The sequence below is a fragment of the Odontomachus brunneus genome, unplaced genomic scaffold (genome assembly GCF_010583005.1).
Source record: "Odontomachus brunneus isolate Ranch 3 - 2012 unplaced genomic scaffold, Obru_v1 Obru_scaffold_031, whole genome shotgun sequence".
NCBI classification, from domain to species: Eukaryota; Metazoa; Arthropoda; class Insecta; order Hymenoptera; family Formicidae; genus Odontomachus; species Odontomachus brunneus.
In genome coordinates this window covers 818,321-844,004 of record NW_022639481.1, presented here as the reverse complement: position 1 = coordinate 844,004, position 25,684 = coordinate 818,321, and the positions used below count along the sequence as shown (strand labels likewise).

Sequence of the window (25,684 nt, the reverse complement as noted above, 5' to 3'; positions counted from 1 at the left end):
CCCGGCGTAACCTCAAGACCATTTACGACTGCTTTTGGCAGCAGGTCAACCGCTATTATTCTCACGTAACCTTCAGACATAGATTCTTATCCAGGAATGCTTCTTAAAGCTGTTGCACTTGAGTGCTAAGTTCCGGTTTCTCCTATATAGAAAGAAACATGAGAATGTTTGTCCAATTTTATGTAAGGAAATCAAATAATCTGAGATTCTATGTGTGTTTGTGTATGAGTATGGTAAATTCGATATTATTCGAATTGTTTAATAAAGATTTTTTGTTTTCTTCTTATTCTGAATATACATATATATTTAAAATCGAATTAAAAACTTTGATTAATAAATTAAAAAGTATTACACATAGTAATTAATCAAACTATTTATAAAAATATCTCTATTTTATTTTTCATATTAGTACTACGCGATTATAATTACGGTATAGAAATGCAGGATATTTTAATTACATCTCGTTTCCGTCGCGTTCTTCCTCTCCACCTAATTACTGCAACTACGAAAGTCTGTAATTGTGAAGGACACGCTATAGTGAAACAATAGCTATAAGAATGTCTTAGGTGGCGGAATAATGGTTCTTCCCAGCTGAGGAACAAGCGAGTGAAAAAGTTATCTCGATGTCGCGGCACGTCCCTTCTTCGGAATTCTTCTTACCATGCCTTTTTCTAGTGTAACCTTTGAAAAGGTCAGCGTTTTGGCATAAATGATGTCACCAAGAACACTAATCGTCCACAAGACGATGAAGTAGTTTCCAATAGAAATTGTTCAAGGGAGGAAATGATTTTAAATACAAGAATAATTTAAGATTACATAAGGGGCATTCAGAAATAGAAAAATTTGTTTTTAATCGTTAATCGTTTCATTTTAATCAATTTTTTAGTATTATATGTAACTAAATCTACAAGACCTTTGTCAGAATATATTAATGAAAACTTCAGTTAAACATGCGAATTCAAACATTCACTTTAAATGTTGTTTTATTGTCTAAGATTTATTTGAGAAATTATATATAAAAGATAAAACTTTGTTTTTCTCTTTTTAGATTTTAACCCGTCGATATATTTATTTTGAGTTATAAATTAGAAGTATTAAATCTCCGGAGAATACTTCAGGTTACTACAAGTATCATGAAAAATCAACAGCACATTGGCTCGAAGAATACAGGCAATCAGTGAAACCGCACGAATGTGAATTATTACGGCCACTTAATGTACGCGGTGCAAATTTCTGATTCCGGGGATCACGTAAATTTTTTACGAGGGACTTTAATCTCTTGGGTACAGTTAAGAATGCTGGGAGGTAATCAGGGAAGAAGAGCCACGAAGACATAAAGAAACTGTATTACTTTAACTGTAAAGCGTAGGCAACTTTTATAACGATCGCCGCAACTCTTCATTTTCAGCACGGCAGGGTCGTATTGAGGGTTCTGTGGAGCCCTTCTGTGTCGTTAAAATCTAATGGTTTAGAAACATTTAAAAAAGCTGATTCTTCTACGTCCCTTGGATAAGAAAAGTAACTAATCAGACATTGCAACTTATGCAATGGAAAAAATTAAATCGATATATCAAGTAGCAAATTAATGTTCAGTTTTTAGAAGATATCTTTAATTGTAGTCTAGTCATATTATCGTGGAATGTTTTCAAAACTTGAATGTATCTACATAACAATATAAATATTTTTATGCAATTACACGTAGCTAAGTCTTTTTTTTCATAACTTCATATTTTCTGGAATTGACGTCTTAGATTTAGAAATCAAAGAATCAAATTGCTAAATACTTAGGAACATTGACCGAAAGGGCTAAAGAATACAGATATGCTACAAATCTGAAATTTAAAGATTTTGAGACTTTCAGTATTTTACAGAGTTGAAAATTAATGTCTTTAGATCCACACAACTTCTAAACTTTTAAGAATAAATATATAAATTCAAAGATATCGGGTTTCATAGTATAATCATGTTAAAGTCCTAAAATTTGAGAGTTAAAACACTCCTGGTTAGAAGGTTACATAGCCTAATATATTTCCTGAACCGAGGATCCAATGAGAGAATTTTTTGATCCTCACGATTTAACGAATGAACGAAAATAACAAGTTATAATTTGCGTGCTGGAGATTTCCGGGGTCAAGAAAATTGTATCGCACGAATCAACCAAGATGCACTCTCGGCTTTGCCATACCTTGCAGCTTCTTCTCGGTCTCCCAGAACTTCTGCAACTCCGTAAAATATTTGTCCAGTATGAAGACTTTGGAGAGGCCGAGGGTAGCCATTTCAGGCGCTTGGGGCTCGATCTCGTCCAGAATTTTCCTCACCGGAACTTTGTTCGAGATTCGATCAATCGAATGTTTCTGCGGACTTGACACTTACAGAACATCTCGGTGTTCCCGCGTCTTTGTGTCCTCGGCGCACTCGTCACCACACTCGCACATTTTCCACCGTAAGTTAGAAAAAAACAATGAATCACTCGAGTCTACATCACACCACACCGAAGTAAACTTAATCTTGAGCTTCACAAGTTAAGATCCAAGAATTGGATTTGGAAGATCGCTTCTATCTGGTCTTCCACCTGAATTTAGCGAAAGCGCTTTGCACACTGCACTCTCAGTGTCGGAGGATACTTGAACGAACGATAACGTAATGGCTGCACTCACTGATAGGACCTACCAGTTGATTTTGACGTGTTGCACTAACACCAGCGTGATTTTCTACAAGCGTAAACTTTGCCGAACAGCTACGCGCTTTTGGGCACGTGAAGAGTGCCGAGCCGTTGCGTTCAACTGGGCGTCATTGTTGCCTGAGACCCACCTCCGTACCTGAGCCTTATTTCTTTTAAGTCGCCTTCGCCGTAACTCCGGCGGGCGAGAGCTGCAAAGCTTACCTGGTCTTCAGGTAGTTAGGTGGAAGGCACCACGGGCACGCCGGGGTCCGTGATATCTGTCGAGTGGAATTGGAGAGGAAGGAGGGGAAAGAAGAGAGGTGGGGGCACTGGTCCCCGACTGGACCGCTCTACGCGAGGCTGTGGAAAAATGGCTGCGGCCCTAGACTCACCTTAGGCAGCTCCCTCGACCTCCACGACTCGCTGCGGTTTATCGCGCGCCTTGCTGATCTACGCGGTGAGACTTAAAACGGGAACTGGACCCCGTAAAGCGGAACTTAAAGTAGACACTTTGAGGAACACACGCGTCGAATTAATTAAACAATCTAATAATCTTCAACCGGAAGATCTCGAGAACCTCGAGAGTTTAAAGGAGAGAAATCTAAAAATACACAATAGAAAAATAAAAATAGACAATTAAACTAAGGTATAGAAGAACGATTTCGATGTTTTATCATAGACAATTAACGTTTAGGACTAAGCATAATTATGCGACTAGTAATTATCAAGCAATTATCAATATTGAATAATCACTTAATAAATGGTGGATTACCCCATGAACCATGTCATGTCTTCAAGAGCTTAACGAATCTATGTATCTATGATTAGCTCTCTCTAAGCATCAAGCGCTCATATCCTATCAAACTATGTCCTTCTGACGTAAATTTGAAACACCTGCTCGAAGTATATGCATCTCTTCTACATCTTTAAGTCACTTGTTGCTAGTAAGTGTTCATCCACTGACAAGCAACCATTGAGCTGCTCGATGAGCGCGACACGCGATACATGTCACCTGACCCAATGAATGGTTACTCGCGAGGCAGCCAGGGCAGCCGAGGAGAGACACGAGCCTGAAGGAGGTTTGCGCTCTCGTTTGCCGGGCGGTTGAAAAAGAGAGGACAAACGAAGAGATCGATCTTCGTGGCATTCTCGAGGCGCCCTTGCTCCCTTTTTGCCGGAACGACGAAGAGTAAGACGAAGAGAGAGAGAAAGAGAGAGGACAGACAGAGAGATAGGGTAAAGAGGAGGGAGAAGAAGAAGATTCGTGGCACACCAAGGGGATCCCGAGCGGACGTTTCGAGGCGCGTTCCGCCTTATAATTTTGATCTACAGCCGCGAAAGGAATCCAACATGGCCGTGCCCGCGGCGGGCTTACCCTGTGTGTCGTAAACAATGCAACATCGTCGTCGTGAGCAACCGCTTTCTCGCTCTGTCTCCTCTCTTCCTTTTCCCTCGCTCACTCTTCGTCTTCTGCCTGGGCCTAGCTTACCCACCTCCCGCGTAGCAGACTTGTTCTTCCCCACTACGCAAGACGCAAGCGGAGGAAAGGCCCCGCGAATGGCAACGCGGAGGGAGGAAGGAAGGCCCTGGCAGGGGCCGACGACCACTATGAGCAGATCCCTACCACCGAATGCGCTCGCTATCGACGAGCACGCGAGAGGTTAACTCCGTTCGCTCGTTGGGAAAGCTACGAAAGATTCGGAGAACACAGCTGATTTAATATAAATGACGAGTCTCTAATGATGTACATCTTAAAGATTGATAACTTGTTTCTCTTGAGATTTTTTGAGTAATATATATTATGGAGATTAATATGACATCGAGCACAATTGTACAAAACACATTTCAAAATTTGAATTTCGAATTTGTAAATATTCTTTTGATCAATTGTTAAAAATCACATTGGCAAATTCAGTTTTTCACTGTGGTGGTTTGTAGATTTTAAGATAATTAAATTAGAAAATTATTCCTTATTAGAATAAGATAAACAAAGTATAAGAGAAGAAGATCCCTTCTTCATATAATATAAAATATATTTAAAATTTATATTTATATATTTTTTTAAATATATTTAAATATCACATTATATTTTAATCTTTTAATATGCACAGTGAATATATTAATGGTAATATAGAGAAAGAGAAATCTCTAACAATCTGTTGTGATAATTACAGAATTTCAACATATGCAAATTCGCGGGCTTAAAGTTCTAACAATTAAGAACTCCATAGTTATTGAAATACAAATTTTCTCGGGTCTAAAGCGTGATGAATCGAGGAAACGTTGAGTATTCCTGCTGATTCGATTTAAGGCCCCGCTTCTCGACTGAAGGAGAAAGGTAACCAGGAGAGGAAGAGGATCTGCTCTTTGCGGCGAAATTCAAATCTCCCTGTAGAAAACCGGTTTCGACGCGAGCGAGACTGGCTTGAGTGAAAAACAGGCCCGTGGGGCCCTTCGCAGGTTCTATTCGCGCTAACTTTGCGTCGATAAGGCAGGCGGCGATGTAGTTGCAGTGGGCCCGTGGGCCCATGGGACTACCAGCACGATCTGGCGAGGAGATTCGAAGATCGTGACTCTCCGCTTCAGTGGATGTTTTACCGATGTTCGAGGCGGGGCCTTTTGAAGTCCGCTCGTTACCCGAGCGATGCGTTACCGATCCTCGAAAAATTATCCTTGGGCCTTTTTGTATATTTACGTGTTATCGATACTTATGAAGCGGGATCTTATTGAAGGACATCTCTATGTCACTACATGAATCGAAAACATTAAGAGACACAAACGAAAACAAGGCAGCGAGGCTTTATCGGCCTTTATCATTGAATCTCTCTTACATGTTTGAAACACAATATAATAAGTATTGAAATAACTAATGCATTGTGGTAAATGTTACCAAGCATGCATATATTGTTGTATGTAGTTATACATAACTGTATTAGCGAATAGAACTTCACTTAATGTGTTTGAAATGCATTATCATTAGTGCTATCGTATGATAATGATTATTAAAAAAAGACTCAATGCAAATGGGTCGGTACTGCTCTTCCTCAGACTTAGCAGTCGATAAGTGGTGGAATAGTTAGCGAATGCTTGCTAATCAGGCATTGAGTGCTCGTATTTTAAATTTAGTAGCAGCTAATTAGAGTACGCGCTGATGATTAATATCAACGTGTTTTCTTTATTTCTTGTTTAAAAAATTGTGCTTTTCAAAGCAGTTTTTTACTTGAAAATAATCGGGATTAGTGTTATTATTCGGGTATCAGTGTATTCAGTGTTTGATATTTCCTGGGTACACGAGTATCATGAAAAATACACGAGTACTGTGACTAGTACACATAATATTTTAAAATAATAGAAGACAACATTTAGCTGAGGTAAGTTATTACGAAAATCAATAACAGATGTACATGCACTTAAATTGGTATTGTGAACAATTTGATTGTTCAGAAGTTTGGGTCTGCAATGTAGTGTAGACTCGCGGACAAGCGAGTTGTAACGGTTGAGACGGAGGGAGTAGGGGTACCGTGAATTCGTGGGGCCCACGGAACCTTGGAGAAGCTTCATGGGCCCATCCATCAGCGGTTGACATCAGACCAGATTGTCCGTTTTTGTCTCCTTTTCTCCGTCTTTCTTCGTCTCTGATTCGCTGTGCAGTATCCTACGTAAGGAGCAAGAGAAAAAATTCGCGTTATGATATTGAAACCAAGTTTGAATCTTTGAATAAAGATCGTAAAATTGAAGATATCCCTATTGGAATTTTGCAGAATTCTAAATATTTAGAAGTTTGCGAGTTTGCAGAAATTCGAAAACGAGAGTATAGAAAATGAGAGAAATTTGATAAGTGAAAGAATACGAGGATTAACAATCGACGAGGATGAGACTGATTAAAAGATGTAACTTTCGAAAAATTTGGACTTCAAAAGTTCCAAAGTTGAGATTTCGAGAAACGCATCAAATTAAGATCAAGTAGAAATTTAGAATTTATTATAACTTATTTGTTTCTCTCCAACAACTTAGAAATATTTTGGAAATCAAGCAATTGCGAGACTGCAGATCCATATTTATTTATTCCAGAAGACACTTGCTGACGAATACTCAGGTAACGAATTCTTTCATTTTTCGTTCTCACGATCCTCCTTTCTTCGTCCCGTTCCTCTTTCTCTCTGTCCTTTCCCTTTTCCGAACTCACATCTCCCGTTTCTGTCTTTCGCGAAAGATTCTGGTTTTATGCGTTTTCGCCCCCTGCTCTTCTTCCTTCTTTTGACCTTTCTCGTCTCCTCTCCGTCCTTTTTTTTTTTATCTTTTCCTGATACAGACATTATGCTGATGCCGCTCCACTTCTCCTGTTCCCCTTTCCATCCTTCGTCCGTCTTCGTTCCCCGTCGTAGTCTCGAAGCTGCGCTTCGCTCGACGTTTAATTGGATGAATCGGGACGACATCGACCCATGAAACGCGCTTATTCGCGTAACAATGGGGACCGGCCAGATTTTTTGGGAGATCGGTTGCTTTCTCGTGTCGTGTCGGCATGTATCCGTAGTATGATCGCATCGTAACGCAATAGGAATAGAAATTACACTATTGCTTCGCTGATATTGCTACCATGATCATATTTCTCATACAAGTATAATAAATATAATTTCTTCCATAATTACAAATTATCTTCCCAATGTTAGTAATATTTCAACTTTTAGATACATTATAATACTTTTACATTATTTTGCCATTTTTATGTTAATGATTGCATTCTTCTCTGTAATAACCCTCTCCTTTAAAACTCGGATCTAATTCAGAATACTTGATAAGCGCTCGTGCAGATTACATTTTCAGTAAACAGCTTTCATCCTTTTTCCCTAAAAAATTGCTTTACTCTCTTTGATGCTTAGCTCGTCGAGATCAAGCTCAGAATTCATATTACAGTAGATAAATCAATTTCCTTTAACGAATTCCTGTTTCTTAAGCTTCGCTTATTGAAGAATTTAAAGTAGCTCCGTATTGTTGTGACGGAGTGTACGATGCTTCTTATTTCTAATTTTTTATCTCACGATCGTGAAATTTAGAGAAACTTAGAGATTTTTGAAAGAGAAAACCAGGGATTAATATTAATATTAACATTCAGGGGATATATTTTATTTGAATATTTAATCAAACTCTTATTTGGTTACCGGTTAAAGCAAGAACTCTTGTGACACAGTGACCTTGGATTTTCCTTTTCATGACCAGAATCGGAAATCTGGACGATCCATCATCCGGCGTCATCCGCGTGCCAGATACGGCGCGATATAATTTGTTCGCCCCATTACATATTGAAAAGCTGTGAAACCCGATCGGTCGGTCTAGCGGATCTTAAGGGATTACCTTAGTGACGAAGAGACGTGTCTCGATCGTCGATCGCGATACGAGAGATCGCCTGACGTCCATAACATTCTGGCTCCGGCTAACGTAGAATCCAGAGACTACCAATCAAAGAATGAAGTTTGTTATTTGACAGCAGCTTATTATTTATCCCAATCAGTATATTTTGAATTTGAATGTAAAGATCTGAGATTAAAAGTTATTAAAAAAAACTCAATATTTTTTTTCATAAAATGATACACTAAAAACCTTAAATTTTAAGGGACATAATGAAGAAAATACGAATTGGTAAATTTTAGGATCTGCTTTTGAAAACATCAATATCTCTTTTCAATAGGTTTCTAAAGTTCAAGAAGTCAAATTGTGTTGAAATAGCTTCAGCTTTTCCGTTTACATTTTGCGAGACGCGACACACGACTAACCAGGAAGACTATTTATAAATGATAAACGATGGAGCCTAAATATACGATAAAAGACAAGTGAGGAAACGGAGGACAAACCAACGAGAGGAGGCTGCTCATAACATCTCGGCGAGCATGATCCCCGTTTACAGAAGCGATCACGGTTTATATCCAAAAGCATAGCGGCGGGACGCGTTATTAATATTACGACGAACGTACTTCAGAATACATCGAGGCTTATCTGGGGCCTCTTGCGCCTCTTCCGAGGACACGCAGCCGCATCCTTTAAGATCCAACACGGGTACACGGCTTATCTCGTCCGGGGGAGAAGCTACGGCGGCCGTAGCAGAAAATGAGATTCGCATAACCGCAGATCGAAGCGCCTCTATGGATAAATGCTGGTAGGATCGAGCGCAGTCATCTGAATGATTCCTAGTGACGTGGGCTTTCAGATTATCTGCTGGCAAATGCGATCTTATGGGGCGACACAGAGACTTTTTTCTCTCGATTTGTCTCGGGAGGAATTTAAATCGTTCTATTATTTTACAAGAAAGTTACCTGAAGTCGCGTACGTAAAGTTACTTTTCCAATATGATACGTGATGATATTTTTCGTTAAAAAGACTTTAACAAATCGTTACACAATGCTGCAATTCCCCCTCAACGCAGTTTTCAACTCTGTTAGAATTAACGTAAAAAAAAATCTGAATAAATTTAGGATATGAAAATTGCGTTAATTGCACGATAATTTGTTCTCGACTTTTGGGAAAGAAGAAAATCGGTGATTACTAGACAATAAAAAAAGAAAACAGCGTTAACGGTGGTAGCCGATAAGCGCAGAAACCGAAGGAATAAAGCTCTCCGTAACCGGCAAAGATCCGCCGACTTTTCGCAACTGTTCGGCGCGAAAACATTTCCCAGGTAAGGTATATGTGGGTCTGCTTTTAGCGCGCTACGCAACAATGGCAGCCGGTTTCAGAGACGCTCTTACAGCGCAATATGACGCTGTACTTTTCGTTAACTACGAAGGCCACTGTGAAATCTTACGACTCGCAAGCACCACGATGGCAATGCGCCGACTTATCTGGCTGAAAAAGTAGATAAGGGAAGTTATGGAGCGCGACAAAGGCGGCGGTGGCGGAGAAGCCAGGTCATACTGATACTTTGGCCATACATGTCACTCCTGTGTCAATTGACACAGGTTCTTTGGTATGATCATTAATTTTTTCTCTTCTTCCAGCTTTTGTTAAAAAAATGTTTAGATAAGCAAGGGATAAATAAAAGTTAACTGTAAATTAAAAGTAAACTCACTTTATGGGAATAAAACATCAATTTATAATCTCACGCCTAGAAGCCAAGCTCGAGATTTGTAAAGGAGCATCTGATTTATGATTGCAGTAGGTTATTATTCTCTTTTAGGTCGGATGTGATATTGATTAATATGCGCAGCTCGTACAAAAGCAATCGGCGCGTAATAGCGAAACACGTTGCGTTCTCACGACGTGTCTTGTTGCTTCTGAGTAAGCTGCTGACACCGCAAATGGCGCTGACTCTGGTGCGCAAATATAAATCACTATCTTGATGTCCAAGGATCATCAAGCCGATACAACTACCAATATTAACAATTTCCAATTCAGATTCAGGAAGCTAAAATTTATTGTTTTAGATACGGATTATCAAGGTATTTGCGTGCGATATCACTTTTATTTTGTATAATCTGCGTGACTTTGGTTTTGATTTATCAAATTGTCCACTTATATGACTGTAGTGGTGTTATAAGCGGATTAGAGGGCGCGCGTTCATTTATAATCTATATGTATGCTATATGTATAAAAATGCTATATGTATAAACGTGTAATCTTTTTTTCCTATAAAATTTATACACTTCTCCATAATGAAAAAAATTCTATTTTTTATCTGCCAGTTCACTCATTCAATTAGAACATGATCGGACATCTGGACACGCATTCACATCATCTTAACGGCAACTATTCTCTAAGGATATTATTTTTACCAACTCTACTATTGAATTACTTTTTCTTATCGAGTGATGCGACAGTTTTTCTAGCCACGGGATATCTTGATTGCCCTGATTGACTAGAACGAATCGCAGGTGTCTCAAGGACCCGAGTATCCTGTGGCCTCGACACCTCATATTGCCGTGCATCTCGACAGGAAATAAATCCAACAGTGGGCGGGCGCGATCGATCATTCGCGCTAATTAATTCATCCGTCAATTAGCGGCGCGAACGTGAGTGCGTGCATGCGTATGCGTATGGGTGCCTCTTCGCGTCGGCACGCGGCGCGCAAAAAAAGGGCATTCGCGGGGAGGAGGTAAAGGAAGAGGTGAGGAGCCACCGTTTCTCCGGGAATTTAATTAAACCGAGTGGAGACGAGGGTAAGGCGATACAGGACGTCGCGCGCGCCTGCAAGAAGCTCCCATTGAAGCTCGTTCTTTCAACTTGCTTCCATAATGATTTTCTCGCCTCCGTTAGACGCGTAGACGCATACGTAGCACATTTACGTGTGTGCGTGGGTACGCGAGACGAACCAGTTAGAATATAAAGTCATTTGCAGTTATTTATACGTAATTGTAAAGCTACTCGTGGTAGCTATGCGGAATAGCGAGTTTTCTTGATATACATTTTGTAGAAATATTGAAGGTAATTAAAATGTGTCGAATGAATTATTCACGATTAATTACCCTTGCTTCAATGCATCATTTTTCCAGCTGCATTCGGCTTGAATTAGCCTCATATCCTCGTGTCCTTTGATAATATAATTATAAGATATAAATTATTATTTACGTAATAATGCGGAGTTAATGGCCCGACGAATTTTCATGTCACAAATAATTTGTCTTGAAAATGGCGCCTTCTTCTGAAAAAGTGTTAGTACGCGAATTTAATATTTATAATTGCGTATAAAATCGCGTGTGCGTGCTCGCGCCAGGCCGGGCCGGCCAACAACACCATTGCGCTTTCTATTCGCGATGGAGTTGTAAATATACGAGAGAGACACTCGCCGGCGCTGTTAACATAAATTTGCATCAGGGCCCGACGAGGTTTTTGCAAGCCTGCTATCCTCCCGGCAAAAAGAAGGCACGCCGGTTTCATAGACGAAGTTAAATTGGCGGACTTAAGATACCAGACCCGGAAGAGCTGAATGCCTGCCACCTGTGATCGATAGATCCATGCATTTTAGTAGCTTTAAATCTCGGACGAAAACGTACCACGCACACGACGCCGTATTAATTTCACTTTAATTTTTCTCGAATTTTCGTGTCTAATAATACAATATTGAGGTAAGCATATATCCTATACGAAGTGTGTTTCAAGATGTATACCATTCCCATAAGCAATTAAAGTAATTACTATCCCTTCGCAATCTGCACCGACAATATATAGCCGAAACTAACTGACGACACGTTAGCATCCGCTTCTCGAATTCGAGGATCCACTTGTCATCTTTCATACTATCTACGATGACAGATGCCGCGAAATCACGCATACTCGTGCACACAGACGACCGCGCAGTAACTCAGCCCGGCGCTATATAATTATCAAACCGCGTAATTGTTAATTATTGCGCCATTGTTAGCGACCAGTAATTAATGCGGTGTCAAAGTCTCGCGGCATTCTCTCGTCTCACGCGATCGCCGCGAGTGATTAGGACGTACTTACGTCCTAAGCACCGGAGACAGGAGATTCTACGGAAGAGATCCGCGGAAACGGAGGATACCTCCGTGCAGACCTTCGTTCCAGAGAGAAAGCACGTTTTCCAGCTAAACAATACGCGACATTGATGTAATGTCCATGTACGATGCTGGAGATCGATATATCTCGCGCTAATCTGCTTATAGATTCTCGCTACGAAGCGAGAGCTTCCGACGTCATGGCGTTATTGTTAAGGAAAATGAGGATGAAACCGCTGCAAACCAACGATGGAAAGTTCCGGACACCGAGGAAGCGACATCGGCTTCGCGAGGAAGTAAGTCGGCGTGCCTTTTTTTCACGAGGGAAGACGTATCTTTTCCGAAATAAAAATAATATGTAGCATTATACAACGTTTATCTGGTAGTACCAATCGATACACCTTGCGGACCTTTTCGCGCCGCATGTTTTATTTATCGAATGCATCGGAGCGGCGCGACGAAGACCGAAAGGAAGGTGGTACGTACGTACGTAGTGATTTATGGGGGCAACACCTGACGGCATTTTGTTCGCTTTTGCATCAGCGGCGTTGTTACGTTGGCAGGCAACTCCGCCCTTTTTTGCCCCCTTCCTCCTCTTCGCCCCATTAGTAATGCCTCGGTCATTACGAGCCCCCAGTCGATTCCCCGCGGCTAATAAATTCCGATAAAATTTCCATCCACCACCCCCATCCCCGTCGCCCACATCTCTGTAGATTGTATGGGAAGCCAGCGTAATTAGGCCGAAATTGTAATGCTCTTTATCAGTTGCGTGCGTTCTGTCGAAATCGTATTGACATCCTGGCAAATTGATTTCTGATTGAAATAAAGCAAGGCATTCTCTGGATCAATCGCGTGTAAAGAAAAAGGGAAATAAATAATCTGCTTAAATTAACGAGTTCTAAATTGAATTCTTTTGGTACTTATATATTACCAAGAGTTTTCCGGCTAAATTAAGTTTCAGATTCGTATATATTTTATTGTTGTAAATATATCTGTACACCGGACTATCCAGATACTCGTACGAGTTATCAAATTTAAATTTATATGATTGCTCATTCTGTGTATATTGGCTCTGTAAGTTTATCTCTGAGCGATTGGGAACAGAGTAACTACATCAAATACACGAACATGTATTTAGGATTGAAGTGTTTCCAGTTTTTGTCCTTCATAATAATGATATCAATGGTTTGTGGCTTGCAGACGTAAACACAAAAACGTAAACGCCTATCTTTCATAGTTGTTACTCTCGCCTTTCCTCTTTCGTCTTTCTAAATTTATGAAAATTCTACCACGTACTAAAATGGATGTTTTATAGAGATTAGCAAACACTCAACGCGCAAAGAGGAAGAATTCAATTTATCTCAATTTTTACTTGCGTAAAAAAACTATTTAGGTATATTCACTTGGAAGTATTTTGAGGAAAAATTTAATTAAATTTTACGAAAATTAAAGGATAGACCTTTGCGGAATTATACATTTAGTATAACATAAATTTAATAAATAATAAATTTAATATTTTTTTCGGTAAAATTAAATAATAATCATAAAGCCCGTGATAGTTGTACTGTTTTTAATTAATCTCGACGTTATTATCGGCGTGGTGTTTTCGTTTTCTTCTTGCGATAGCGGAAGGTCGTAAACCACCACCGGAAACGAAGAACTCCTCGTCGTAATTAAAATGGTACGTAAAACTCCTTTATCCTTCTCTTCGTAAAGTATAATGACTGAACTTAGCTGTTGACTATCACTGACTCGCATTTGAACTTAAAACTGCGAGAAGAGATAAGAAATCAATTTCATGATTTTAATACAGACACTTTTTATAATACTAGTACTACACACCTAGGAATTATCAGTCTGAGGAATTATATTGATGCAAACATTATCCTATGATTGATACCCATTTTGACAAGCGGCTAAACGATAAAGGACGATAAAAAAATGTTAAATATCATTTAGGATAATAATAGTTTATTTTATTGCTTGTTGTGCACGGAAAAAATGTTTCCAACAAACAGTTGGAACAACAGTTGGTTCTGGTTAATCAGAAATCTTGTTAACTTGAGCAAAATTCTAATAACTTCAGTTGGAATTCTGGTTCGTTTATATTTCACCAAATATTTGATTAATCCGATCAAATTATTTTCCTATGCGTGATCAGTTTTACAACATTTATATTTCTAAATACAGAGAAAATTTTGTGTAATAATATGAATAAATAGATGAGAAGAAATTCGTTGTACGTATTAAAGAACATAAGAAGACTTTGAGAGTATCTTTCAGACTTCCAAGAACTGTCAGAGTTTATAGCTTCAATCTTTCTTGCCCGGCTATTTTGTTAAGGAACACACGGCCTGCGGATATCGCACCGGACAAATTTGGATCGGACCAACTGTTGGCGTGAAGACAGACTTGGTGGCACATTCACATAATTAGCAGTGACTTGGTGATAATGAACCCTATTATAGTCCGGATCCGTCGGTTAATTAGGTTGCGCGCTGATTTATTGCGATCGTGAGGTATCTGCCAGGTCTGGCCGCAGAACTAAGCGCATATCTCGTTGCATCTGCATATGTGCCGACTGACTCGCGCATATGTCGTGCATTCAGAATGTATTTCAATCGTCTGAAAAGAACTTATTCAGCGATCACTCCTAGATCACCCTAGCTCGATCCGTGGACTCTCGCGGCTGTCTACCCTCGATGATAGCTGAGGTAGATACTAACGTCCGGTACGGCCTTCTCTCAAGTGTACAGTGCCATACAATTTTAGAACATAAGAAGTATTTTTTAGTCTCTTTCTAGAAATGTGTGAATGCGTGTTCTCTATGTTTCCACTAGTAACTTACCAAATAGTGAACAAACGTAGTTATTCAATATTTTAAGCCAGATGGTTAGTGTAGCCTGTTCATCTTGACGTTGGAGGACCACAAAAGTCCTCCCATTCGGTTCTTTAAATTTTACTTGATCATTATACTATAATCTATAAAATCTATTTATAAGATATGTTATATTAATTAATTTCTAATTTTTTATTAAAGTAAAATTCAAGTATCTCTCGCATATTAGTTTTTCAAAGATGTTAAATAATTTGGCCTGGAATAAATACGCTAATTTATGCCAGAAAAGAATGATTTCAAATATTTCTTCAGAAATCCTATCCTGGGTGTGAAAAATTCAGTTCTCTATCAATATGCTTAAAATATTCAGTGATGTATGTAACTGATCGCTGTTGGAAAGACGACGAGTACTTTTGGAGGATACTGTATATCCTCCTTCATCCTTCGGATCGGTCGCAATGCTCGCGGGCTGCATCCTTTATCGGAGCGCGAGTGCAAAGAATGGCAGCAAGCGCGCGACCCGGCAGCTCGTATCCCTGTATGTATACGTAATGCCCGAGACACTCCGCAATACGATTTGTAGAAGAGAAATGGAGCAACTTGCATGAAGAAAGTTGCGCTCCGGGAGAAAGAGAGGTGGCGGCGGCGGCGGTGTCGGTGGCGGCGAGAGTTATCCCGCGCGTGTAAACAAACGAAACAGACGAAACAATCTGCGAAAGTGAGGCGCAAGCGGTTCCGTTTCACAACTTTCCAAGATATCGCCATATCATTGTTAATCTCGGTGGAACACTGATTCTGATGATCTCTTAATAATTCCGAATGTGTCAATGAAAAAATCGCACAAATCGAAGAATTATGCAATTATGAAAACAAAATTTTCAATGTCACAAATCAAGATTTTAAGATAAATTACTGTCTCTCTGCCTTTTCTTTGAGAAGGAAAATAGTAAACAAATTCTTATCGTGAAGACTTATGGTTGTGTGTGTATGTGTAAAAATCCAATATTAAATAAAACAAATATATTCTTGGTAAAGAAAGAGAGTTGGATTATTCGGATAATTGAACTATAATTGATCAACTTTCCAACGTATCGCAGGCTAAATGCTGGAAAATCGATTGGTGTATAAAGAAACTTAATTTCTTATATTATAAATTTTCTAATAGTATGAGAAATTAATATGTATTTTACATATCGATTTTCCAAAGATATTGAGCAATTTTTCTCCGCTCAGAAGTAATTATTGATTTATGCCAGAAATAAACCAGTTAACATTTTTACATTTCTACAGATTGTTTTTGTGTATAATACATCAAAAACTTAGTTTATTAAATTTCCTAATTTCCTTCTAATTTCCTTAATTTTCTACATTTTCTTAATTTCTATGTGAGTAAAGATACTTTGGATCACTCACCAGAATAGAGGTTGGACTTCTTCAGCAGCCACGCTTGAAGAGCTAGACGCTCTCGATGCCTACAGAAGAACTCGGGCCGGATGCCGTGCCTCTTGAGGAACTCGTCGCACCTGCGAAGCGCCGCTAACGCTTTGGCAGCCTCGATTTCGTCCACGTCCGCGATCAGGACGTTGGTGGATCTCGCCTCGTAGGTTTCGTCGGGCAGCAGCATACCCATCTTCGCGGGTGCGCCTCCCCGGTTAGAAGGACCTCGAATGATGATGATGCAGTCTTTCTTGTTGCTCCTGCCGCCGGAAGTGTCGCTACCCCGACGACTTCCGACTCGTCCCAAGCACATATTAACCCCGTAAGAAGCTCGAACGTTTCCTCGGGATCTGTCGGTCTTCTTCCTCCTGTGATTATCACGGGTGAGAGTTCATTTGTTCTTGCGCTTCAATTTTGTAATCGATTTGTTCACTTGGTCTTTTTTTGTATGAAATCTATGCTTTTCTACTTTATATCTCGATACTTGATGAAAGGATATGGTATATTCTTGACGAGTCTTTTGCCATTATATTCTTCGATTGCAATTCTTATTATGGATTTTCACAGAGTACAGTAAAATATTACTATTATGTATGTAAATATGCCTTTTGTAAATTGATCTCTTCGACGATGAATTTACTCGTTCTCCATGAAGGAATCCTGCTCTATGAAAATATTAGATTGAGAGTAATATGAACAGGACCAACTAGTCAAATTGTATTTCAAGAAGTTGCTCTTGAAGAAAAAAGGCGGCGACTTATTTTCGATTGATTGATGATTTACTTCATTCTCGCTTTAAACGATTTAAATCTTCCTCGTGTGTGTACGTGTTAACTGTAATCTTCGTTCAGGATAGTGATTGCTCCACAAAACGACAGTTTATGCGAGACTGCTGTTACATAAATTATTGCGCGTCCGCACATTCAATACTTCATTCCACAGTAATTCATTTAATCCTCGTTGAACATGCGTGATATCGATACAGCGAGCTAATATCGATTATACGAGCAGAAACGAACAAACCGATTAGCTCACTACCAGATAGGATTAGCTCTTACACATAGTTTCTTTTTGTATAAATTATTGCGAGTGTCCACCCCAATAAGCTAATAATCTCTTTATAGCTGTCTACTCTAGCGATTATATAGTCGAGTTCAAGCAAATCGATTGTATGATTTTCATTCAAACAACGTACTGATAATTGCTTCGTTCACATATCTTGTTCACAAGTAATTCAATAACTTTTCAGAATTTTATATTTAAATTATTTCTTTTAATATTTTATATTCTAGTTAATTATAAATATCTTCTTTTTCTTCTCGTAAACTTGTTTTTCTTCGTGGATATCAGGATCATTGCGTGGGAAATTGTCGATCACTAAAGATATCGATCGCGGACAAGAGATTAGACGAATGAATGATTCCTTTATGCTTTCGCATTTATCGTTGAGATCTTTCTCATCTCTTTCCTCTTCGCAGGTTCTTTTCAAGTGCAAAAATCTTCCCACGTTTATTTAATTCTTACACGGCTAGACTGACATGATCGATCGCTTCCCAACGGTCAATTACAACGGGATTCTGCAGATCGATCATTCCTTTAAACACTTCTTCATTAAAAGTAACAATTCCCCACGCACCTACTTCCTTCTCTTGTTCTTTCTTCCTTTTACGTTCTGCTCCTTATCTTTCTCCTCTCTTAGAGATAAAAGATTGTCTCGCTTGATAATTTACTTAATCCTCGTTTAAGGTGCACTCGCACGTCGATCCACATGATCACGTCGCAACTATCGATCACGCGCCGAAGATCGATCAGCTGATTGCCTCCTCGTGCAGCTTCGCAACTTTCTTCGGCAGGCTCGCACTTGGTCACGCGAGACATCCTCGGCAAACGATCCTACCACTCTTCAAGATCGATCTTGGTCTCGTGATGGCTCCGATATTCTCGCCTAGGTGGTACACGGTACTCAAAGCAGGCTGTTGTTTTCCCGGACCAAGTGCCACGTAGTGTTAGGTATCCGTTCGTTTAAACGAGATATCGAACAGGGAAGTCTTCAGAGTCCTCTTATTCAGCTGCAGATCCTATCGTTGATATTATATTATCCATCCCGTGCTGCTGTGACGACAGAAAATCGCACATCTCTGGTACCCCGGCGGCCTGAATGTTAGCAGGGAGAAGAGGTATTAAAAAAATCGAAAGAATACTATAGAAAATAGAAAGTTTAGTCTTTTGATGGCTCGAAAATTATCGTTGATGATGAGAAACGATAGAAGAGGAGGAAAACGTTTCCTTAATGTCACGACGAGAGTATATGGTAACTGCTTGGAATCATATGGCTCAATGTACTGGTTAAGAGTCGCTGAGTGGTAAATTCTGTGATGCATAGAAATAGTTATACGAACTTCCAAGCGTATCTCGAGTCGCTTAAATTAATGATTTCAAGATCGCGATATCTAACAATGTATAATTTAGAATATAAGTGTAACTGCTATTAACAAAAACGTGATCAAAGTTTAGAACCAATTATTTGTCATAGATTAAGTTTTGGTATAAGTTTGGTAATCTGAAGGCTGATGTATTATTACATATATACTTGACCCGAGATGCTATCGCGTCTCCTGATATCTCGAAGCTGCCGGATAAAAATGTTCGGCGGAGGTCAAGTTTAATATTCAGGAGGAGACTTATATTTACGGATCGGTTGAAATGGTATCGCGTGTGCATTGAGTTTATAGAGGATCGCCAGGGATTATAGGAGACGATGGCACCATTTAACAGCACGACCATTTCCATTTTAGAGTGCCGGCCAACAATGACACAATAACGATACCGCAAACCACCGGTTGTTACCATCGCCACGATTATCGCGCATTTTCGTGACGCCACTGATGTTCTGATCGAGATATAGATTTCTGCATACCACGGCTGAATGAAACGCGCGTTTTAATAATGCTCCACTCATTTCAACAGCCTGCTCTTCAAAATTCCGCACAGCTTATTCACTACTTTTTTCAACGTCAATTTCAATCATTTCTCTCTTATTCGGTCAATTTTTTCCTTTCTTTTACTGCTCAATTCACCATATGAGTTAAAGATGAGTAAATGTTTGCCGCTAAATCGTGAAAGATTGAAATAATACTGTTGGTTGCATAAACGTGTGAAAATTGTTAAATTTTTTATTTATTTAGTAATTCTCTTACGAGCATCGGTTTGCAAAAGAAATATTACGAGATTAATAAAACAGCACGTGAAAATGATTTTTTTTTTAAATTAAATGCAAATTAAGAATGTTGATATCTGTAGAAATATCTGTTACTTCTAGATGTATCTTTATCAAGAGAGTTCCGGAGCTCAGCCTGTGAAGTTTCCACTTATGGTTTATTTATATCTCGTTTACGGTGTATTGGAGTGCATTGATCTTGCGCGGCGAAGGTAATCCGCGAGATCTGCTTCGTAATTTCCAAGAACGAGCCAGATGCCGCGGGTGTAGTATCGCGAAAATGTAAAGAGGAGACGGGACATTAATTAACAATAACACGCCGGTCGATTTGGCGACGAAAGAATCGCGACAAGCCAGTACCGGTAGCGCCAATGATCGCCCGGCACGCAAACACGTCAAGTTGTAATTAATCGCGCTTAATCGCCCATAAACCTTATTGTCGATAGATCCGGATGCGTTCGCGCATAAATCAACCTCCACATGTGAACTGAAATCTGATCTAAATATCCGCTTCTCGTTCTTATATCGCCTCTCTTCTTTTTCGAACTCGAAATCGAGGCTCTCACAGAAGAATTTCGTCGGCCCGGCGCCATCGATAGCCCGACAAGAATGTGCGCAGGACTTTTGATACACCTTATGCAGGTATATGGAGAAATAAGGCGAAAGAAGAGAGAAAGAGATGGAGAGCGAGAGAGAGCAAGTTCAACAACGTGCATTTAAGAGCGTTCGTATAACTCGGCCTTAGCCGGTGCGCGCGTTTAAGAGGGACGCGTATGTTCTGCGTACGAGTGCGGGCGAGTCTGTGATTAGGGGTCCAGTTGGGCCCCCGAGGCCTCACAACCGCCCACTACGTACGGGGTGTAGGAGGGGAAGACAGGCCTCACAGACTCCCTCGCCCGCGTCTGCAAAAGCGCGTGGGAACGTATCGGCTCGTTTATCATCCCGCGCCCTCTCTTTCTCTCTCTTTCTCCTGTTCTTGAGCGTTATGTTGTTCGGGGAGGAGGATGTCTACACCCTCGCGTGCGTTGCAAGGACCGTGCAGTGTCCTTAATCCTCCAATCTGTACGAATTCTTTTTTAATAAGGACGATAAACATTGTCAGTGTTGAGAACGATCATTATCACTACTGTTTATGTAGAAAGGAGAACTCATTATTTGGAGAAACGTGTGTTTTCTCTTGCGCATTTCGTATAATAAAGAAAATGAAAATTATTTAAAGTTTTGTCGACAAGAGCGCACACCCTTTTCAGCAGTGTTACATTTCACGTTAACTTAAATTTGTTATACATTTACTGTAGGCTTAATAAAAATTTAGTAGACTGATAAACGCAACGGTCTCTCTCGAAAAAATGTTCCCACGCTCAGAGGTGCGTCCGGCTGTTTTCGCGGATCCCGGAGGTATCATCCAGAACCTTCTCGTGACCTACGCGGTCCCGCGTCGAACGGTCAGCATCTTGGCCGACCGGTGGGGTGATGCTAAGTAATAGCAACGTAACATCGGCACGTCATCATCATCGTGTGCGTGCGCGCGCGCGCGCGTGTGTATGTGCGCGTACGCGCGCACGCACGCCGGACACTTTCGAGCACGCCTCACGCACGCCTGTTCTTTTTGTTTCCGTCATAATGCGCGCGTGATGCTCGTGTTGCGCCCCGTTAGCTCTGCGGTTAGCTCTCACATTGTGGGTGTTCATAATGGATCGACACTGCGGGCCGTTTATCGCGAGAGATTTCGATGATCGGCCATCGTGACATCTGGAGCGCCCCTAGCTAATTCAGAGATCACCCGATAGCTCGGCAGATTTCGTGGTTTTATATTCCTTTGGATTGCAGTTTACGTGCACATAGAGTGTCGCGAACGCACCGCCCGTGATGTGATAGCGTTCAATATGTCCCAATTGAACATATATACGGAAAAGAAAGATATGGTGCATGTAATAAGAAATATTGCATTATGAGTAGTATAGTTGCATCACCCTTATCTTTATGTGAAAAGTATATGATTGATTTATTATTTTGGTACATCAACTACATCAATGTAATCGCGTGTGACCTGGTTGTGACAACCAGAAATCAATTGGCGCGGCGTTACTATGGATACATTCTGGTTGGAAAAATCAGATATCGTCATTGTAACTCAGTTTGGATAGTTTTGCTATTGGTAATAATTGTTCCGTATACAATTGAGGTATGCAATTAGTTATTTAACGATAGACGCTTCTATAATCGAGCGTTGTATGGAAACCAAACTTCTGTTACAGGAAACGTGCTCGAAATCTCTGTCGTCCCACCTTTAACGGGGATTTCACTCGACGCCATTTTTCCCGACGACCCTTTAACATGCAGTTAAATATCTTCGTATTCAAACCTCGAAGTGAAGTTCGATCGATTCTTTAATGAAACGCGTCAGGACGCATCGGGAATTTTGAGCGGCTGCTTTCGAAAGCAATTCCACTATAGGGCAATGGGCCAACGACACCCGGTAGATCCCTTCCGTTGCCGCAGGGTCCAGCGTTCTGCCGGAACCGAGATTCAGCCAGGCGGCAGAAAAGCTTAATTAAAATTCCAGTCTCGCTAAGTCTACCCGCGGAAAGTGCAAGAGATGCATCCACCCTCGATCCTCCGCGTCCGCCACGTAACATCTCGAGAAATCGCGGGAATAAATAAGCCGGATCATACCCGGAATATCTCAAAGCTCGCGCTGCTCCCGACAGTCGTCACTTTTTATTCCCAGCCTCCCCTCTAGTGCCGCATCCCTTATCTACGACCCGATGTCGCGCCCTTTCCGACTCGCGGTACCTTTGCATTAACTACGAACGAGTTAGTCGTGCGTAAAGCTCCCTTAATCTCGGCGATGAACTTGTTGTATAAGGAACTTGAGTGAGTTCGAAACTGCTGCTGAGTGGCAATAAAAATATACCTCATCTTCGCCTACACTTCTCCAGATTCCATTTATCCAACACCTTCAGAAAGCTAACACAACTTGCATTCAGCATTGCAACGACAAAGGAAAAGAAACGGAAAGCCTGATCTGTTCATTACGAAATTACGTTGTTACGAGTTTTCGTTGTTGCTGGAATTCTCAAGGGATTGATCGCTCGTTTCAGTTTCTGCTTTACAAGCGAGAGGCTTCGCGAAGTCTCTGTGAGAGGTCTCGAATTCCCGATACATTCTCCGACATAAGGATTTCCCCGATAGGGCTTATTTGCGCTAACAATGCAGGTTGCGTACGGAGCTTCCTGGTGGGTTGAGTCCGCGTCAAAGAAATATCGGTCTGTAAGATGACACGCAGGCTGAGGTCCCGCTTTCTTCCGGACTGACAATTCGCTTCGCCGCAACAGGTGCTACCACGATCGCCGGCGCCTTTAAAACCCTAAATCCTTGCCCAGGTCTGCCGAAACCTGGTACGTAACCATAGAGCCCGCTTAAATAATGTTCTCTTACCGATAGCGTCAGCCCACTTAAGTACGCAAATCCCTTAAGTATATTAAAAGGCACAAGCAGTGAAATAGTAATTCATAAGAATACGTCAGGAATTACACCTGAGAAAATAAAGAGGACAATAGGATAATTATAGCACATTAGTGAACAAAGTAACATTTTTGGAAATGTAATAAATCAAAACTAATTAGAAAACTCCAGGCTATAACAATTAAGCAGTTTCAATAGTCAATCCATTAAAGTTGATTTGCTAGAATGCGTGAGGTGTTCCGTAACTTGTTCTTAGAACGAAACGATCTCTAATTGCTCCACCATTGACGAGGGGCCTCTCCGATTTTTGTCGTTCCGATGGCCAAGGCAGGCCAATGTTTCCAACGTCCGCGAGGAAGCTTCAAGTTTGAAGAGAAGAAGAAGGGAGGAAGGGCAGAAGGGTTAGAGAGGGATGGACCTCACCACCGGTCTGACTCTCTAATTATATGGTACATCGTATACCAAGCGAACCGGGTCGAGAGGTCACGGTTGCGAGAGGCACAAAACACGCCATCGAGATATATCGAAAAATTCAGCCAAGGCGCATATCGCCGAGGCGCGGCGGGTAGCCACGAAATTTACCGAACAGCCGATAATAATTATTCTCTCGCCGTCGACCGGCTCTCTCTCCTTCTCTCTTTCCCTCTCCCTTTCTGTCTCTCTCGTTCAAGCCAACTATTAGCTTGTTACTCAGATTTTTTATTAACTGGCTGTGCAATATGATATAACAGCGGATAAAAACTCGATTTAAGCTTGAGAAGTGCATCAAGGAGGGTACAGAGTGACTCGTTGTATTACTGGGCGATAATTGCGTATGTGGATACATTGTCTCCTCGGGGCTTTCTCGTCTTTTGTTCTATATATACAGTTTTTACTATTACTGACATAATAAAGTGAAATTTGAACGAGACTGAAGCCTTGAACTCTCTTCTTTTATCGACAAAAGTGCTTCTAAATTGTAGACTTTCTACGACATCGGTTGATAAGCACTTTTAAACACACTTTTATTGATACAAGAGAATTTAAAATAAGATAGTCTCTTAAAACTGTTTTATCATTCTGCTTGAAGAACATAAGAAACATAACACTTGGTAATGCGTTAGGAGTCGACCTTAATCTGAAATGGCAGAACGAGTGAGTAAAAGACATCAGGGATTCGTAAGTCGGATAGCAAAGAGAAAAATCTGTGCTCGCTGCGGTTTAATATCGAGACAAGGGTTAAGATTCGCGCCGGGTTCTCGACGATTCCTCGGTTTATTCGCCCTTTATCGGACTCAAGAAGAGAGCGACGAAGCGGGGCCCACGCTACCGCGCGCGGCTTTAAGCGACGACGCGGCACGATAACGATACGTACAGTTTAACGCAGGTAGGTAGTAAGTATACTGACTCTCCGAGGCTCATATATGCGCATCCTGGTACAAGGAGCGAGCGAACGAACGGCCGGTTGGAGGAGGACTCTCGGTGCCTATTTACCAGCCCCATATTTACACGCGTGCGAGGCCGCGCGTACATGCCGGGCTCTCTTTACCGGCTAATCTACCATCTTAGATCGCATTCCCCCCGCACGAACCTAGCTAGCTCCGCAATTATGGGGGAAGTTTCGTTTGAACTCCGATTGACTGCGCTCCACTATATATCCTCGACTTTTTACATGAGGCAGGACGCGAGAAATGTTTATTTACGAGCCGGTGAGTATCGATGGGGCGTATCGAGCCGAGGGAAATTTTGAAACACCGGTGACTTACATCTTGAATTTTGAAAATTGGTTCCAAAATTACTTGAATCTTGGAGAATTCCCGATTAGGAGACAATAATGGTAATCATTAGACCCTCACAGTTTCTCCTTAGCTGATTCATCCTAAAATTTCCAGATGCCGCGTCGTCGAGACGAGATGTTTGGACGTTCACCCTCTTTAAGAACTAGTAAAACTAATCTACTATCGGATCATCGCTGGGAACGGTAGCCGCGTGCCGCGTTTTACGATCCTTGCGGTTGCAGGAAGGAAACCTATAAAGGAGGCTCCGGGGTTGACGAAGTCGTAAAAATGGGGAAACGGAGAAGATCCGCTTGCGTAATTGGCGAGAATAAAGGGCGCCACTTCCTGAATGCCGTATATAAATCGAAAAGGTTTCGTCCATTGTGCCTTTTTAGCTACTCCTAAACCTACTTATTCAAATTCTAATTGTCGTGTTCTGCGATTGCTGTTAACATCTACTCTTTCATACCTTATGTGTATGTTCTTTCTTTTCCAAAACATTTGTCGTTCAAACAACACTCTTATATTTCGGTAAATTATAATATGATTATAATTAATTAAAATAATATCTCGTTATTACACACAGATACTTTGTATAAAAATTATTTTTTATAAAATCAAGAGACTAAAATAATAAAATTTTTATTATAATTTTCAACAACAATATATATATATATATATATATATATATATATATATATATAAAAAGAGGAAAAGAGAGAGACAAAATTCCTCTTCATATTATATATATATTATATATATATATATATTATTGTTATTATTATTATTATTATATATATATATATATATTCATATTATATATATATATATATATATATATATATATATATATATATATAT

At 40.4% G+C, this 25,684-nt stretch overlaps 1 protein-coding gene across 4 annotated transcripts in view; it reads right to left on the bottom strand.

Annotated features, from left to right (window-relative positions):
- The window catches only part of LOC116843294 (unconventional myosin-IXb), a 49,934-nt gene that overhangs the window by 17,793 nt on the left and 6,457 nt on the right, over positions 1-25,684 (bottom strand). For 2 of the 4 annotated variants that reach the window (XM_032813608.1, XM_032813610.1), the window contains one exon: positions 16,358-18,535. In XM_032813608.1, the coding sequence (XP_032669499.1) occupies positions 16,358-16,694 (337 nt within the window). In that variant the 5' untranslated portion in view covers positions 16,695-18,535. Of the gene's footprint in view, positions 1-2,185; positions 2,897-16,357; positions 18,536-25,684 lie in introns of those variants that run through there. The other 2 variants (XM_032813609.1, XM_032813611.1) reach the window with 2 other exon arrangements.